Source organism: Ipomoea triloba, chromosome 3, assembly GCF_003576645.1.
Source record: "Ipomoea triloba cultivar NCNSP0323 chromosome 3, ASM357664v1".
NCBI lineage: Eukaryota > Viridiplantae > Streptophyta > Magnoliopsida > Solanales > Convolvulaceae > Ipomoea > Ipomoea triloba.
Window position 1 is genome coordinate 20,386,933 of NC_044918.1, and position 18,492 is coordinate 20,405,424.

Sequence of the window (18,492 nt, forward strand, 5' to 3'; positions counted from 1 at the left end):
GGGGGGGGGGGGGGGGGGGGGAGGGTGACGCGAGAACATAGCGTGTGATACGAGTTCAAAAAATGTCTTCCGAGTAAAAATCTTGAAAGACATTTTTCACTAAAATGTGTCACTTTTCCTTTGATCATAATGAATATTTTTTGTTGACATCATATCATTTTTGGTTGATAGTCCAACATTGAAAAATTTGAAAATAAATCAAGCTAAATACTCAATGCAAAGGACATAACTCAAGTTGACTAAATAATGAAAGAGTAATGCAACATTCCCCTCATGATTTTACCTTTGGGTCACACTTGTGTGAGATTTTCTCACGAAATTTTATCTGTGAGATGGGTTGCGTCAGATTGCGTTAATAAGTAGATGTAATACTTATACTAGCAAATGTAATACTAATTGTGAATAAATTGTTTGTTACTTATAACAGAAAATGACATACTTTTGAGGACAATGTAATACTTTTTTAATCAAAATATTATATTTTTCCATTATAATTTCTATAAAATGTGTTTTTTTTTAGCATATGCAATTAAACTATAAAAATACGAGAAGGTAACTTTATGAAAATTTGTATTTAGTAATTCCAATTTACCAACAAATGTAAATAAATAAAATATAATAAAGAATAAGCGTGCAATTTATACAACTAAAACTTTTTAAATTAAACTTTCAAAATTGACATGTCATGTTAGAATTATTATTATCATAATTGTTGTTGTGGTTGTTGTTGGTACTGGTAGATATTAAAATTTGCTAAAATTGCATCGAATTTCGAATTTGAAATAAAATTTTCAAATTTATAAACTATGTCCAAAACGATACCAATATTTTAAAAGTATCAAGTTGTTATATTTAAAAAAAAAAAAGTTAAAATTATCATAAACACAAACATAAAACGTTGAATTTTCTTCACCAATACGCATTTAAGATTTAACGAAAATACACCCCTAAAGTTTTTAATAATAACATATTGAACCCCAGTTATTTTTAAAATTACACTATGACCTAGCTTTTGTTGTGCATTCCGTTTCATGCCCCAACACAAAATACATAGCCTTCATTCCCATTATTATGCACTTGGTAATCACTATTCACTACTAATTCCATTCTCTAATTGCGAGGACCACAAATCCACTATAAGCCTGTGGCATAGTCGAAATGCCTAGCTCTCTTTACACTCAAAAAGAGTAATTGTAGAGGGAGAAGGTTGCGACAAGAGCATTGGGAAGTGTGTGTGTGTATATATATATATAATGATTTTTTTACAAAATATTTGAAATAAAAATTTCCTAAAAAAAAGTTTGGTAATTTTTAAGGTTTGCTAATTACTTTGCTCTAAAAAAGTTGAATTCCTAACTCCAAAGGTCACAACGCCCCGACCCGACAAAGCATATAGCAAGATGTAAATCAGGGAACACAGAGGCTATACATTTGCTTACTGCGGACAAGGAGCTCCCCTCACTTTGAGAGGTTGTCCCCATATTGCCGCTGGTGAGACTCAATCCATGGTCTTTGCTTCCAAAGTTTGGTAATTACTTAATTAAACTAAAGTGTGCAACATTTACACTTTCCTCAAAACTAATTTGTTTTTCCTAAAAATATTAAATATGTTGAAGCGTTAGTTTCTCAAACACTAAAAAATACTACTTTCGACGAATTTGATCAAAGGGAACACTTTTTGAAAATGTTGGTAAAAATTTGAGAGCTTTTTGGTTAGAGAGCAAAAAATAATTTTTTTTTTAATGAAAAAAATTTATAGCCAACACATGTACATATATAGAGTAGAGGTGGATGATCTTATCCATTTTTGTAAAGTATGGGCGCATTCGAGTTCAAACTTTCAAGTGCATTTCAAAATGTTCATTTTATATGTAAATTGTGTAAACTTGAGAGAAAGAGGTCTAGTAATTAGTTTTAACTGTTGACATCTAAAATGGTTGTGAAATCGATAAATGAGCACAAAGACAAGCTTTAGCATGATACATTAGTATTATAGATTCAAAATATGATAACTAAACTCGTATCTTAAAAGCACTTAATTGGCTGATTTCTCAAAGTGATGACTACATATATTTGAGTTAGCTTACTATTTATTGACATGTGAATCTTATATTGGGAATAGTGCATTATAACTTGTAAATAAACAAGAATTTTTTTCCAAGCACCTTGTGCTCAGATGGCATGTAGTGATTCTCCCATACGGGAGGTCTCAGCAGATTGAGAAAGTATGTATGAACATATACTATGATGTAATATGATCAGCTGTATTTAAAAAAAAAAAAGATTTTTAAAAAATCTTTCGGCATTAAATCATCTAATAAATTTGATCTCATGCCTTATTTAAATGAATAAAGATATAAAAATGATTTAGGGGTTGAATCATTATTGTTACTAAATGTATAATTGATATAATTAACTCATAAAATTTCCTTGTTTGCCTAAATGTGATTTTTCACATTCATATTGCTTTCTTGTGGTCTTGCCATTAGTAGGGGTCATTAATTCAAGTAGTGGCAATGGATATCTTTCCAAACTTTGAACTTCTTTAGCCATACTATAGATCTAGGGAGTAAAGTTATTAAAAATACTACAATGTCACTTATTAGAAATTAAAAAAAAAAAAAAAAACCTCTCCAAAATTTTGAATTGTAAAAAAGTCTAAAATTATTTTTCTGAATAATACTGACTTTGTTACCACGTAGTATCGACAAAATATCTAAAATTATTATATAAAAATTATTTTTTGTAATTAACGATGTAATTGAGGGTTGGAGTGTAATTACAAAAGTCGGAAGGGGTGAAGACGAAATTATCCAAATTGTAATATACGTGCACGGACATCCGCACAAATACTGTTGTAGTAAACGCTTTCTCTCTCTAGAGTCTCAATCATATACTTGAAAACACATTTCTTCTCTCCCCTTCAGTTTTCCTCTATTATCAGTTGAAGAAGAAAAACGAGAGCAGAGTTGTGGACACTAATATGGCGTTTCAGGACCACTTCTCTCAGGAAATGGCTCTTCAGCAACAGCAACAGCAGCAAAACGCTGTCGTTTTGCACTCCATGCTCCCGGCCGATCACCACTCCTCCTCGCCCAAATCTCCGCCCTCCACGTGGCTCAACACCTCCCTCCTCCGCCAGCACAGCCACCACTTCTCCGCCCCCGCAGACGCCGCCGCCGCCGCCGCCGGCACCAGCTTCCTCCATCTCCAGACCACAAACTCCGACTCCTCCACCTCCAACCACTGGCTCTCCCCCACCGGCGAGGGGCCGAAGAGCGACGCCGTTTCGGAGCCGATGAATAATAACAACAACAACAACAGTAGCAACAATAACGCGAATAATAGTGAGGAGAGTAGCTGGGAGAGGGAGAAGTGCAAGGCGGACATTCTGAACCACCCGCTGTACGATCAACTGCTGTCGGCGCACGTGTCGTGCCTCAGAATCGCCACGCCGGTCGACCAGCTCCCCAGGATCGACGCCCAGCTCGCCCAGTCCCAAAACGTCGTCGCTAAGTACTCCGTTCTCGGTCAAGGTCAACAGCCTCTCGACGACAAAGACCTTGATCAATTCATGGTAATTCTTCCTTTATTTTTCTTCTACAATTGTTTTTCCTTTACAACTCACTTCAGTTTTAGCTGAGACCTCTTAATATATAGGCTATTTTAAATGTGAATTTATAATCCTTCTTTTATTCATACGCGTTTTTGTTGTTTTCCTTGTATGGATTTAAAACCTAGCTGAGTTGTTGAATTTCTGGTTTATAGACTCATAAATTCACAATAAATGACCGAATGAGGTGCAAAGTTCAATTCTGTAAAAAGGCATGACAGTTATCTTTGTCAATATTGGTGTTATTTGTTTTTCGTTTAAGCATTGGATTAACTAGCCTTATTTAGATGCTTGTTCTTGTTCAATTGGTTGGTAGTTTAGTTTGCTAAATTTGTGTGAGACTTTGATTGTGGAGTACTCCTAAGTTAAGGTATGTCCTGAAATAGCATATGTCTATTGAGATGGAATTAGCTTTTTAGTATAGTTTTACTTTTAATTTTAAACACCTAGAGGTGGTCTACATTCTACAAACATGAGCATGTCAATAATCTTTTACCTTAACTGTAAGCATGCTTTGGTTCTTTCTGAAGTTGATGGTCCAGTATATTTGTGGTTTTTAGCAACAATTATGCAAAGGAAGATTTTCGTCTGTACAACTGCTGGAATGACTGTATGGCTATTTAGATACTTCTTGTTACTTGGCACTTTTTATGGATTAAAGTTCCCTGCTTTTCATGGCCGCACCTTCATAGCTGAAGTATTGTTTTTTTTAGAATAGTACTTCATAAATGAATGCATCTTTGTTCAGAGAGGGAGATGAGAACAATGTTAGTGAAGGATAAGTTCCTAGGAATGTTCCTGGAGGAACATCAGTTTCCTAGTTAGTTTGCTTGTTCACTCAAAGGTTATTTCATGGGTCAAATTTTGTATTATTAGCTGGAACATCAGAAGTGTCGCATCATAAAAAGAATCTCGTAGGCCTCGGTCCACTAAGTATTGAAGCAAAACATTGGGAGTGCTTTGGAGAATCTCTTTCTTGATATAACAGTTCCCACTTATTACTTGGCCTTGTCTTTGTTGTTCTGTGAAAGTTGTGCTTCTGGAATCAAATTATCTGCATATAATCATTTTGTCTAATGTTTCTAATATACAAATGGCTAAGAAGCAGAGAATTTGTTATTTTTATTTTAACTTTTCAGGTAAAATATCTTTGAAGTGGCTTATTTAATGGATGATATTCTGACTCTGTTTAATAGAAATCTATTTTTTGTCAACTAGATTTACAAATCCATTAAATGAACAGAATCATAGGTTCAATAAAAGCCAGTGTTTGTAGAATAGTTTAATGGTATTGGCTTGATATTATTTGCAAGAGGTCTCAAGTTCAATTCCGCCACTTCCACCACCCAGAATATAATATAAAAAATAAAAAGAATCTCCATGAGGTTCTACTCTCTTATATCATTCATTTCCATGCATGTTATTCCTTATTTTAATTTATGATATCAATGAATTATACAGTCCCAATATAACAATATTTGCCTAATTATTTCTGCATTTAAATATTGATATTCATTCATTCATTGTTTTGCACATGAAACTTACCATATTCTCTTCTTTTTTGTTTCTTACTCTGATGCAGACACACTATGTTTTGTTGCTCTCATCATTTAAAGAACAACTGCAGCAACATGTCCGAGTTCATGCAATGGAAGCAGTCATGGCTTGTTGGGAACTTGAGCAGTCTCTACAGAGCTTAACAGGTGACAATCTCCCACTTTATATGCCCCCTTCCCACCTCCACTCCAAAGCCTCTCTTTCTTTTCCTTGAAAACCACAAGAAAATGAACTAATGTGTTGGTTTGAATTTTTGAGTTCATGTGAGGAAATTATATATGAGCAGAGAGCAGTTGATTTGAAAAAATTTGTCCACCTTTCTCCTATCTATCAATTTATTTCTGATTGTCAAATGTTTCAAATGACAAATTCTCCTGCATTTATTTGCTTCTGTTTCTTTGATTTCTGCCCTTGCTTTCTTTATTCTAGGAAGAATTCTAGTTATGGTGCCCTTGCATCTCCTGTAATCTCCAAAGAAATAAATCAGAAATGGAAAAAATTGAACAGATTCTCTTTATAATTAGTGTACACTGCTCATGATGCTTCATGTGTTTCTTTAATTAATAACATGCTCTTGGACCATGCAAGTCATATTCAACAGTTTGTTTAACATCCATCTACAATCATTTCCCTGATTTGTATGGACTCTGTTGTGATATAACTCTCATCAACATCCATGAACACATTGCTCCTGTGTTTTCCTTGTTTGTTCAATGCCTTTCCATATTTCCATAGCGATCACTTATAGCTTCCTCTTTGTTGGGCTTTCTTAAGCATAGAAGAGAGCTAATTACCAGCTTCTATCTCTATAACTTGATACAGATGCCTATACATTGTAAGAATCCTGATAAATTCTTTTTTGTCCTGATAGACATTTGGCAAATTTTCCTGGTTTTCTGTGTTTCACTTTCATTAATGCATAAATTGACTTGTTATATTATGATTTCCTTTTCCCACTCTTAAAGTTGTCAGTAGGCCTAGTGTTTGTGTTTAGCTTCTGAGTTGCTATGCAATCAAATTAAGTAGATAACCTCTATTTCCTCCTTTGCATGTGTAATATCTTGCTCAAAATTTATGTATAATCCTGTTAATTGTCAACAATTTTTGTTACAGGGGTGGCACCGGGTGAAGGTACAGGTGCAACAATGTCTGATGATGATGATGAGCAGGCTGATAGTGATGCTAACTTTTTTGACGGAGGTCTGGATGGATCAGACACCATGGGCTTTGGTCCTCTTGTGCCTACTGAAAGTGAGAGGTCTCTGATGGAGCGTGTGAGACAAGAATTGAAGCATGAGCTCAAACATGTAATAATATTGCATCCGTGATACTGGTATGCTGTTAATATCTTCATCTATGACATTAGTGAATTGTTGTTTTGTTTTCTAGGGTTACAAGGAAAAGATCGTGGACATCAGAGAGGAAATTTTACGCAAGCGAAGAGCCGGAAAGCTGCCTGGTGATACTACATCTGTCTTGAAAGCATGGTGGCAGTCACACTCAAAATGGCCATATCCAACGGTAGGAATATGCCCAATTCTCCAAATCTTAAACTAGGCATTTACCCTCCCTAACTGCCTTCATTTCGCTAATAACCTCAGGAGGAAGACAAGGCAAGATTAGTACAGGAAACAGGCTTGCAACTAAAACAGATAAACAATTGGTTCATCAACCAAAGGAAAAGAAACTGGCACAGCAATCCTTCATCATCATCATCCCAGAAAAGCAAGCGCAAGAGGTAGGTTGCTATCCCTGTATCCCCTCGTTTTCTTAGCCACATTGTCTGTTGTAGATCTTGATGCTGAGTCGATTTTTGGTAAAGCGGTAGTGCAGGAGAAAAGATGAGCAGTGAGCACTTCATCTGAGGGGCAGAAGTTGTATAGTGGCAATCCCATCATTATTCCCATTATCACAGTACACACATAGTTAGCACGTGAAACGAGAATGGAGCTCTCTGAATTTGCCAAAGCAACTGGCGCACACACAAGTTTTGGCCACTAGACTGCCGGTGTGGGAGACTTATCAGATCCACTTAGACTAGTTAGAATATGCTTTTGAATATAATGTGGCTTACATATTTAAGCAGCAGTGCATATTTTCTTACTTGGTTTTTTATTTTTATTTTTTTGGCGAGGTTCATCAATGTTTAGCATCTATATAATGTCTATACTTCGATCTTACCAACGTATCAATGCTTTGTAAGTTTCACCTTTTAAATTTTTGTGAATATAAGTGGCTGTTGGTTATGGTTAGGATTTAGAATAGAAGTCAGAAGATGATATTTCTAGATGGCAACGTCAAGGTTTGTTTTAAATGAACAGCTTATTTATTAGCTAAGTTTTCAGTCCATAATTTTATTTTGAAATTCAAATTAAGGAATAATTTTTAGATTCACGTCCATTTTTAAATTTTTTTTTTTGTGCTTTTGATTAATAATTTAGAAATGTCTAGTTTTCTTTTAATTGATCGGTAGTAATTCATAATTTTAGATTTTTTTTAAAAAATAGCCTTCGCAAAGTCCAATTAAATTTAGACCAATTACTAATATTCAAAACCACTAACATGTTAAGGGCAAATTATTCTGTTGACTCAGGTCAACCTTGCAAGGATGATTCGAGTTCAAAATACACAATTTATATATTGAATGCTCACAGTTTACATATTGAATGCTCACAATTTATATATTGAATGCTTACAGTTTATAACTATGATATTCCAACTAAACACTACTTAATACTTTTCACTAAAAATATAATACTCCGTACTTGTTAACTCATAAAAAATTACAATTGTGCTTAAAAAATTACATATTTAAGATTGATTTCACCCGAGAAGATCTTACACAAATTTGTGTTATGAAAGATATTGATTTTCAAATGTTAGAACATCACCATCTGTGTATCAAGAAGGGATATTGTCAGGATTATTGCCATGGTGTTGAGAGAGAGGAGAGAGATTGGAAAAAATACTCCTGCAAATTAAGGGATCATAGTACAAATGCACAGTAAAATAGTCGGACTTTTTTTTTTTTTTTTTTTTTTNTTCTTTTTTGTCCTGATAGACATTTGGCAAATTTTCCTGGTTTTCTGTGTTTCACTTTCATTAATGCATAAATTGACTTGTTATATTATGATTTCCTTTTCCCACTCTTAAAGTTGTCAGTAGGCCTAGTGTTTGTGTTTAGCTTCTGAGTTGCTATGCAATCAAATTAAGTAGATAACCTCTATTTCCTCCTTTGCATGTGTAATATCTTGCTCAAAATTTATGTATAATCCTGTTAATTGTCAACAATTTTTGTTACAGGGGTGGCACCGGGTGAAGGTACAGGTGCAACAATGTCTGATGATGATGATGAGCAGGCTGATAGTGATGCTAACTTTTTTGACGGAGGTCTGGATGGATCAGACACCATGGGCTTTGGTCCTCTTGTGCCTACTGAAAGTGAGAGGTCTCTGATGGAGCGTGTGAGACAAGAATTGAAGCATGAGCTCAAACATGTAATAATATTGCATCCGTGATACTGGTATGCTGTTAATATCTTCATCTATGACATTAGTGAATTGTTGTTTTGTTTTCTAGGGTTACAAGGAAAAGATCGTGGACATCAGAGAGGAAATTTTACGCAAGCGAAGAGCCGGAAAGCTGCCTGGTGATACTACATCTGTCTTGAAAGCATGGTGGCAGTCACACTCAAAATGGCCATATCCAACGGTAGGAATATGCCCAATTCTCCAAATCTTAAACTAGGCATTTACCCTCCCTAACTGCCTTCATTTCGCTAATAACCTCAGGAGGAAGACAAGGCAAGATTAGTACAGGAAACAGGCTTGCAACTAAAACAGATAAACAATTGGTTCATCAACCAAAGGAAAAGAAACTGGCACAGCAATCCTTCATCATCATCATCCCAGAAAAGCAAGCGCAAGAGGTAGGTTGCTATCCCTGTATCCCCTCGTTTTCTTAGCCACATTGTCTGTTGTAGATCTTGATGCTGAGTCGATTTTTGGTAAAGCGGTAGTGCAGGAGAAAAGATGAGCAGTGAGCACTTCATCTGAGGGGCAGAAGTTGTATAGTGGCAATCCCATCATTATTCCCATTATCACAGTACACACATAGTTAGCACGTGAAACGAGAATGGAGCTCTCTGAATTTGCCAAAGCAACTGGCGCACACACAAGTTTTGGCCACTAGACTGCCGGTGTGGGAGACTTATCAGATCCACTTAGACTAGTTAGAATATGCTTTTGAATATAATGTGGCTTACATATTTAAGCAGCAGTGCATATTTTCTTACTTGGTTTTTTATTTTTATTTTTTTGGCGAGGTTCATCAATGTTTAGCATCTATATAATGTCTATACTTCGATCTTACCAACGTATCAATGCTTTGTAAGTTTCACCTTTTAAATTTTTGTGAATATAAGTGGCTGTTGGTTATGGTTAGGATTTAGAATAGAAGTCAGAAGATGATATTTCTAGATGGCAACGTCAAGGTTTGTTTTAAATGAACAGCTTATTTATTAGCTAAGTTTTCAGTCCATAATTTTATTTTGAAATTCAAATTAAGGAATAATTTTTAGATTCACGTCCATTTTTAAATTTTTTTTTTTGTGCTTTTGATTAATAATTTAGAAATGTCTAGTTTTCTTTTAATTGATCGGTAGTAATTCATAATTTTAGATTTTTTTTAAAAAATAGCCTTCGCAAAGTCCAATTAAATTTAGACCAATTACTAATATTCAAAACCACTAACATGTTAAGGGCAAATTATTCTGTTGACTCAGGTCAACCTTGCAAGGATGATTCGAGTTCAAAATACACAATTTATATATTGAATGCTCACAGTTTACATATTGAATGCTCACAATTTATATATTGAATGCTTACAGTTTATAACTATGATATTCCAACTAAACACTACTTAATACTTTTCACTAAAAATATAATACTCCGTACTTGTTAACTCATAAAAAATTACAATTGTGCTTAAAAAATTACATATTTAAGATTGATTTCACCCGAGAAGATCTTACACAAATTTGTGTTATGAAAGATATTGATTTTCAAATGTTAGAACATCACCATCTGTGTATCAAGAAGGGATATTGTCAGGATTATTGCCATGGTGTTGAGAGAGAGGAGAGAGATTGGAAAAAATACTCCTGCAAATTAAGGGATCATAGTACAAATGCACAGTAAAATAGTCGGATTTTTTTTTTTTTTTTTTTTTTTAAAGATGGGCTGATGTGCGCGTTTTGCGCACAACAGCCGCCCATGCGGCGCGCCCGCATGAGCGTGACAGGCGCGCCTGTCACAAATTAAAGCTTTTTGATTTTTTTTAAAAAATTATATTTGTTTTATTTTTTATTCTTTCCCACCTCATTTTCTCTTTCCTAATCACACCTACAAAAACTCTTCAATTACCGTGAAAAAGCTCCACTGATAAGGATGCTCTTAGGTATCAATTATTGTACTTGTTTATTAATTATAATTTATTGCATTGAATGGTAAACAATAATTGTAGAAATTTATATACCAATTTGAAGTTTAATAATCCAATATAATTAAGCAAGTTAACTATAAATTATACTTAATCACTTTGCAAATAAAATAAAACTTACTGGAAAGAACAATCTCCTAGCTTATAAATTAAATATTACCAAAAAGAAAAAACTCTAGCTCCTCACTCATAAAATAAAAAATATCATGCAGAAATGAGATTTATCAAATGTATACATTGATTAGGGTTTTCCTCGTTATCAAAATAACTAAATAAATAATTTGATATGTTACTATAGCGGTTCAGAATAAATTAAGGATGTTAGATAGTTAGAAGATTCCTCCTCTACCTGCAAGTTGGAAGCACAAAAAAGGGAATCATCACATCTCATCTCATCTCTGCGTTACTTCAACACCCCTAATACTAATATTTTGATTGAAATAAAGATGATTGGGTCAATAGAACCTTCTATCCTGCAAAACTCCATGTTTCATTTTCTTTTAAAAATACTTTCTAAGATGTCACCAATTTGCTTACTTCTTCCCCATATATACATACACGCAATGTTACTTTTACAATTTATATTAAATTTTAGAGTTTTTGTAATTGATTAATATGTATTCAATAATGCTTGATATAATTATATATGCTAGTTTTTTTTATGTTACCGAATATTATCAATAAGGGTTTTGATAATGTCTAGTACAATTAAATAAATCATATATTTTTGTACCAAGTAATATCATGATTGAAAAATTCATATATATATATATATATATAATTGGCGTATAAAATTGTACACTACAACATCTTGCAATGTCGTGCTTACAAAGTCGTATCTCCTGTTTTGTTAGTTAGAAGTATATAAGAGGGAGAATAAAACTCATAAAGTATAAAGTACAATTTTACAAAACACACATTATAATGCACACTTAAACTTTTTTACTTTATAGAGATAAGTTGATCAATTTATAAATATTTAATAAATATGAGAATTATAAGACCAAAAAAAAAATGCTATTTTGATTTACTAGAGAATCCTACCACTACTATTCAAATGTGTGCACTAGATGAACTTACTTTGTGGTACTAGTAAGCAAATGACCACATACAACAAAATACATCAGCTTAACTTGTTTATATCTGACTTCACTTAAACTATGAAAGTTAATAAGTAAATTATACCACTAATAAATAGTATTTCTATATTATTCTAATTAAAAATCACATAGATTGAAATTTTTATTTATTTGTAATAAAAAATCATATATATGTGTTTGGGTCAAAGTATAATGTAGTGTAGAGAGAAGAAGGTTCTTGGAGCATCTTTGTAAGCAGTGAGCAGGAAACAGCTGTCAAAGAAGGCGGCTGCTATCTCTTTCCCATTTGCGGGCCGCCGGCGACATATCTATCCAAATGTCTTTTTCCTCTATTTTCAAATACAATAAGGGGGGAATTCAAAAAAAAAAAAAAAAATACAATAAGGGGGTGTTTCATGTTTGGCTGGATGAATTTTTTTTTTTAAAGGAAAAATTTTTCTTAGAAGTTGAGAAAAATACTGGTCTTTTGTTGTTGTTTGATTCATGGAATTTATTTTTAATTTTTAATGGAAAATGAATTCCTCACATTTAAAGAAAACAAAATTTGAGATAGGACATGATATTTTGTTTTTGGTAGTAAGTGGGAAGAAAAAATGAACTAACATGACTATTTTGCCCTTGTTATTTATTCTTATTTTTTATTACCATTATTATTGTGTAGGGGCATATATGCTTTTATATTCATTATTACTTACAATTTCAAATCCAACCAAACAATAGAATCAATCTAGTAAATGCTTTTTAATATAATTTCAATTCTATTTCCCTCAAATATTTTCCGTGAACCAAACGGGCCTAATACTATAAGATTTCATGAAATCAATGTGCGAGGCTGGACCCATAATATGCTGGCAAATTTTATTGTGGACCACAGTCCATATAGTAACGTGGTCTATGAAATAAGTATCATTTTAATTACACTTCAGTTTCATTTGATAATATTGCTCTATCTTTTAGTTTCATTTTTCACACACCCACCAATTTTATTATAGTAATATCAAAGTATCATTTTAATTCTACTACAGTTTCATTTGATAATATACATTATTGTATGAGCTCTATTTTGTAGTTTCATTTTTTCACACACATTAGTTTAATTATAATAATGCTACAGTATTATTTTAATTGCACTCCACGTTCATTTGACAATATATGTTATTGTATGGCTCTAGATTTTAGTTTCATTTTTCACACGTTATTGTATGGCTCTGAATTTTAGTTTCATTTTTCACACACAGTAATTTCATTTTAATAACACTAAAGTATCATTTTAATTATATACTACAATTTCATTTAACAATATACATTGTTAATTGAATGATTTCTATTTTTTAGTTTCATTTTTCACACACAGTAGTTTCATTTTAGCAACACTAAAATATCATTTTTATTATACTATAGTTTCATTTGATAGCACTAATTACAGTTATATATCAACTACACCAAATTGCTGAATTAAATTTTAATGTATTACAGGAAGAAATATTTGTACCTTAAAAAGTAATTTGATAATATTTCTTTCAAATATATAATTATATTTGTGATATAATAAGTCAAATGCAAGCAAGTTACGAAAACCAACTATTGATAGCTGGATTAATTAAAGGATTACACCAACCGGAGCCAGACGTAAATGAAGTTATAATATATTGCCCTATGATTGAAGTTCATTTTATTTTATTTTTAAATATAACAACTAGTTTTATTTAATTTTAATATATATTTTTTAGTAAGGTAATCTTTAATGTAGTTTACACTTTACAATGCCAAGTGTTTTAGTACTTGAAGCATATGCTTCCATTATCGGTAACTAATTTTCCGGCTGAATTGTAAACACCTCTAACCTGAGAATTTAAGGCACTCTATATCTAAGGTCATCATTGACCTTTGATGATTAATTAAGGGTGAATGAGTTACTTCCACTTAATTAATAGTTAATAAAAACCATGGGTAAAAGAATAAAAAATGTTCAAATTCAAATCCGGTTAATATATATTACATTAACAAAACAAATAAAACACAAAAAAATAATTACAAATGACGATTCCCTCCCTATCACAATCCACCACCCACCCTCTGACCGGGGGTGGCAAACCTGGTGGAGAAATTACGCAAAAGCCCATCACCTTCTTCCTCCGGCATCCCGTCGGCAAAGTTGAGAGCGTAGCTCTCAGCGTCGTACTGGAACGCCGTCGTTTTCCCTTTCTTTGGGTTACAATACTTTCCGATCTTCCTAACCATGTTCTTCCACTTGGGGCCCGCAACCACCTCGGAAAACTCCTTCAATTTCTTGAGCTTCTCCCCCAGCCACGACCCCCTGCCGTTATCCTCCCCTCCGATCAGGTGCCTGCCGTCTCCGGCGCCGGAGCCGAAGCCGCAGAGGCGAAAACAGCCGCACCAGCTCGGCGGAGAAACGGCGTCGTCTTGGTAGTAGAGTCCTCCTGCGGCGCTGCCTTCGCGGGGGGATTCTCTTATGGGTGAATACGTGTTCATGAAGGGCTGCTTTTCTTGATAACCGGACATATATATATATATATATGGATCGTTTATATGTATTTAGTTGAATGGGGAGGGGAGGGGAAGAATATAATGGATAAAATGGAAGTTATGGTTTGTGACGTTTATATATTAATGCCTGACCGTGTGGCTTTTCGTGTTGTAGTGCATATTGAATTTTATGAAGGAACGCCTAAAGAAGCATCAAGGAAATGCTAGGGAATGTGATATTACCAACTTTGACTATTAATAATAATTACTCCGTATAAGGTAATAACAAGTAATGTAATATCTGTAGAGTATTCTGGGTCATAGTAAAATGACGCAAATTATATTGTGGATCATGGCTGAAATTGCAGTTGTGTTGAACGAATAGTGCAGTTGTGTTGAAAGATACTACAGTTGTGTTGAAAGGAAACTGCAGTTGCGCGGAACAGAAACCATTCATCCGTTTAACACAACTGCAGTATCCTTTCAACACAACTGCAGTATCCGTTCAATACAACTGTAGTATCAGTTCAACACAATTGCAGTTCCAGACGGATGACACGGCCTCTGTTCCGCGCAATTGCAGTTTCCTTTCAATACAACTGCAGTATCCGGTCAGCACAACTGCAGTATCAGTTCAACACAACTGAAGTATTAACCATGATCCATGGTCCACGGTATAACGACTGACGGGAATCCACAATTTTGACTGTATTTGAAAATTTGAAAATTGTTTTTTAAAAATCTTTTTTCTGAGTTTTTCGTGTTTAGAAATGGGGAAATACTAAAATTAATGAAAATTAATTTTAGGTCAAAGAAAAACTAAATCATTTTTTTTTAAATTTAAAATGACTTTCTTCTATTTTTGGGGAAGTCATTTTCCACCTCTTCTCCATCTCTAGATGAACCCGTATCAATGGTTTCCGTCTGGAACCATTCTTTGAAAGAAAAAGAAAAAAATGAAAATCAATGCACTTTTTTAGAACAGTAATGCTATCTGGCCTTTTATTTATTTATTTACTCTGTATTTATTTAGTTTCTATTCATAACATCGATACTTTTTCATTAGATAATTTAGTCTTTAATAACAAGCTAGTGAGGTTAATCAATTAATGATGGGACCTAATAGGGAAATTTTTAAAAGATTTTGTAAGGATTTCCAAAATTTTCTTGTTAAGGAATGGTTCATTTACTCCATTAACTACAAGTGCCACCACCTATTTGATACTGAGGTGGTTAGGCATTTAGCCGTCCTACTAATTGACAAATAATACATTCATTTATGTGATTATATATTGATTAAAATGGCTTAAAATCCTGGCATCCTAACTTTTGAGGTTAAAATTGTAATTTTATAATGCTTATATGCTCCGAATTGCTGAGCCGGTAAATCTACCTATCAAATTAGAGTTATGTTCAGAAATCCATACAATGACTTCCAAAAGTTAGTTTATAGGATTGTTTTGTGTTTGTCTATTAATGGTCGTAGCATAAAACCACATACAAATACCCGGAGTATTTCGGGGTTATCGAACCACAGGGAAGTAGGGTATCAAGCACTAGTTACTAATTATATTCGCAAGAAGCTATTCCTACGTTAACAATGGATGATTATCTATGAATATGCAAACAAGATAATTAAAACAAGGCAAACGGGTTTTTGTATTCAAAGAGGTAAAAGCGAGATTTTTGGGAGTTGAAGTGTTTAATCACCTAGTGCCAATCTAAAGTGAAATAATTATTTGGGTTAAACAAGTGTGGAGAATTGCCATCTAAAAGGGAAAGGTTACTCTCGTAACTCAAACCCAAAATACGGTAATTGGAATACTCACTCTCGTGAGCTACTCACAATATAAAATCGGGACTAAGCAATAAATGGAATACCCAATCTCGTGGGCTATTCACAATTGGAATACTCACTCTCGTGAGCTATTCACAATAAATCCCTTAACCAAATTGTCCTCTCTCGAGGTGCAATAGTCAAGTGCAATTGCGGGTGCTCTTTGATTCATAGACAAATCTAGCAAAGGTACAAGCAATCATATGCATCTAATTACAAGTATCAACAACATAAATCACAATTGCAACACAAGCAATAAACCCAAATAGATATTTCATTAAAACAAATTAAGAACTAGGCACATAGGTTCATAAACACTTTTATACCCAAAAATCCCAAAAGAGAGTTTTAGCCTAACATGGCTAAAATAGATCCAACAAATATTCAATAAAGTTCAAAATAGAAAAGAGAAAGGAAGATATTCTCCCAAATGATGCCTCCTAGCTCTTTTCTTTGATCTCCTTTCCAAAAGTTGTGATGATTTCTTCTTTGGCTTTTGGAGATGATGAAGCTTCTATTCTTTGTTCTTTTTCCTCTTTTTCTGACAAGGACCAGCAGCAAACAGGTAGGGTTTGAAGAGAAAATGATGTTTTTAAAGTGAGTGGAGAAAGAGGGGCAAAAATGACAATTTTTAGAAGCTGAGAATCGCAGATCTGCGACATTCGACGCGTCGAATGCAACACTCGACGCGTCGAATATTTATAGTGCCGAAACGAGGCCATTCTGCCTCATTTTTTGGAGTTTCGACGCGTCGAATGTTGGATTCGACGCGTCGAAAATATTCCTGGGACGCAGTTCCAACTTGCAGCCTGATTTTGACCATTTTCCCTTTCGAATCAAGCCTTGATGTCTTCATAAGAGTTGTAGCCCTTGAAGTCTTCTTTCCAATGGTTCAAGAATTACCTCATTTGGATATTCCTACGCTGAGATATGGTCCAATTACCGAGGTGTCGCCATGGTAGCGGGAATTTCAACTCTTTGGCTCGTTTGGATTGGCTTTTGCTCCCAAATGGTTCTAATGCACTTCTAAACACATCAAAAACATCTAAACCAAGCATTATACCATTTTAAATATAAAAACAAAGAAATAAGCATTGGATACAACATTTTATCACACAATTAACTATAAAACCTACATAAAAACACAAGTAAAATAGGTACAAATGAGAGTGTATCAATTAACAAAAAATGAAATTAATAGAAAATACTCATCATTTTAATCAAATGAAAAATATTAATTTTAGTGAAAAATGTCTTATAAGTTTTACTGGAAAGATATTTTTTGAATTACTATCTCATATTCAATTCTCTTTCTCCTTAGTGGTGTTAAATCATTGATAAGGACGTTTTCACGCATCCATCAAGTATCAAATCATAGTATATGGTTTAGATATCGTTCCATTGGAGATGACTCTTGTAATGTTAGGAATTGATGCTAAGTGGAATTAAGCACAAGATAAAACTACTCGTTTAGAAGTTAATTAGGCCTATCGTTAATGAGTTTGGTTTATATGATTTAGTAAATAACAAATTAGATAAGTAAAACAAATGACCGGGACTTGGTCGATTCAAGCTAAGATGCCAATAATTCTACTAAGGAGTAAGGATTAGGGGATTAACATAAGGCATATGGCCTGGTAAGTGAGATGCACAAAAGTGTCCAAATACCCCCCTCGTAGTTATTTGGACTTGCAAACTCACATTCAACTCCACTCTCATGGCAATTCAACCCAAAGTTAACCAAACAAGAACACAAAGCATAAATTCTCCTTAACACCCGAAATACTCTCGTATTAGACATCAAGTGTGTGAATGTGTAGCTAGTGTACAAGCTCTATTCTCGTAGCGACAAACACACTCCAAACAAAGCATATAATTGGGATCTAACAATCATACAGAAATTTCATATCCAACCCATTTCACACAACCCTAGAACACCGTACCCAAATCCTTTTATGCAATACAACTCATATAGGTATCAATAACAAGAAATCAAACCAAATCCTAGTCCCAAAAGGCTTAGCTACTCATAATATAACAATAGATACACAATATTAAAGAAATAATTGAAAGCATAAATAGAAATCAAAGGAAAGAGATAAGTAAGAAAAACTTCTCTATTGAGCTTTTGAATCCAACATTTGCTATGTTCTTGAGCTTGGAAGTGAAGAGAAACTAGAAATCTGCCATATTGAATATTCGAAGCTAGTCTAAGCTAACCCTAGCTAGGAAGTGAAAATGAAACGAACGATGTCTACATCGTTTTGGGTGGAAGAAATCCTCTTTTAAAGGGGTCAAAACGCTGTTGTAAAAAAATGCAGAGGCTAGCCACAAGTGTGGCTTTACCCGTGGCAAAAAATGGAGGCGTACTGCCTCGTGGCCACAGGTGTGGCCAGACC

The 18,492-nt window shown here is 33.9% G+C and overlaps 3 protein-coding genes across 4 annotated transcripts; 2 read left to right on the plus strand and 1 right to left on the minus strand.

Moving 5' to 3' along the window:
- The first annotated feature begins 2,863 nt into the window (after positions 1-2,863).
- On the plus strand, positions 2,864-7,422 carry LOC116012531 (homeobox protein knotted-1-like LET12). 2 transcript variants are annotated; one of them, XM_031252089.1, is made up of 6 exons: positions 2,864-3,577; positions 5,196-5,316; positions 6,284-6,477; positions 6,560-6,691; positions 6,772-6,908; positions 6,993-7,422. In XM_031252089.1, the coding sequence occupies exons 1-6, from the start codon at positions 2,984-2,986 to the stop codon at positions 7,033-7,035; spliced, it is 1,221 nt and encodes a 406-aa protein (XP_031107949.1). In that variant the 5' UTR covers positions 2,864-2,983; the 3' UTR covers positions 7,036-7,422. The 2 variants fall into 2 exon arrangements, with proteins under 2 accessions (XP_031107949.1, XP_031107950.1); XM_031252090.1 differs by having other exon boundaries at positions 2,984-3,577; positions 6,999-7,422.
- A 1,029-nt stretch (positions 7,423-8,451) lies between these two features.
- Positions 8,452-9,612, plus strand: LOC116012532 (homeobox protein knotted-1-like 2; the record flags this gene model as incomplete). The annotated part of the gene is made up of 4 exons (XM_031252091.1): positions 8,452-8,667; positions 8,750-8,881; positions 8,962-9,098; positions 9,183-9,612. Coding segments are annotated over 4 exons (528 nt in total), but the record flags the coding sequence as incomplete, so codon positions are not given.
- A 4,108-nt stretch (positions 9,613-13,720) lies between these two features.
- Positions 13,721-14,399, minus strand: LOC116013858. The gene has a single exon (XM_031253812.1). The coding sequence runs from the start codon at positions 14,290-14,292 to the stop codon at positions 13,825-13,827; it is 468 nt and encodes a 155-aa protein (XP_031109672.1). The 5' UTR covers positions 14,293-14,399; the 3' UTR covers positions 13,721-13,824.
- Between the last annotated feature and the right edge of the window lie 4,093 nt (positions 14,400-18,492).

Coding starts and splice junctions, on each gene's coding strand:
- LOC116012531 (XM_031252089.1), top strand. CDS start 2,984: ATGGCGTTTCAGGACCACTTCTCTCAGGAAATGGCTCTTCAGCAACAG. Junction 3,578..5,195: donor AAGACCTTGATCAATTCATG/GTAATTCTTCCT, acceptor ACTCTGATGCAG/ACACACTATGTTTTGTTGCT. Junction 6,692..6,771: donor CAAAATGGCCATATCCAACG/GTAGGAATATGC, acceptor TAATAACCTCAG/GAGGAAGACAAGGCAAGATT.
- LOC116013858 (XM_031253812.1), bottom strand. CDS start 14,292: ATGTCCGGTTATCAAGAAAAGCAGCCCTTCATGAACACGTATTCACCC.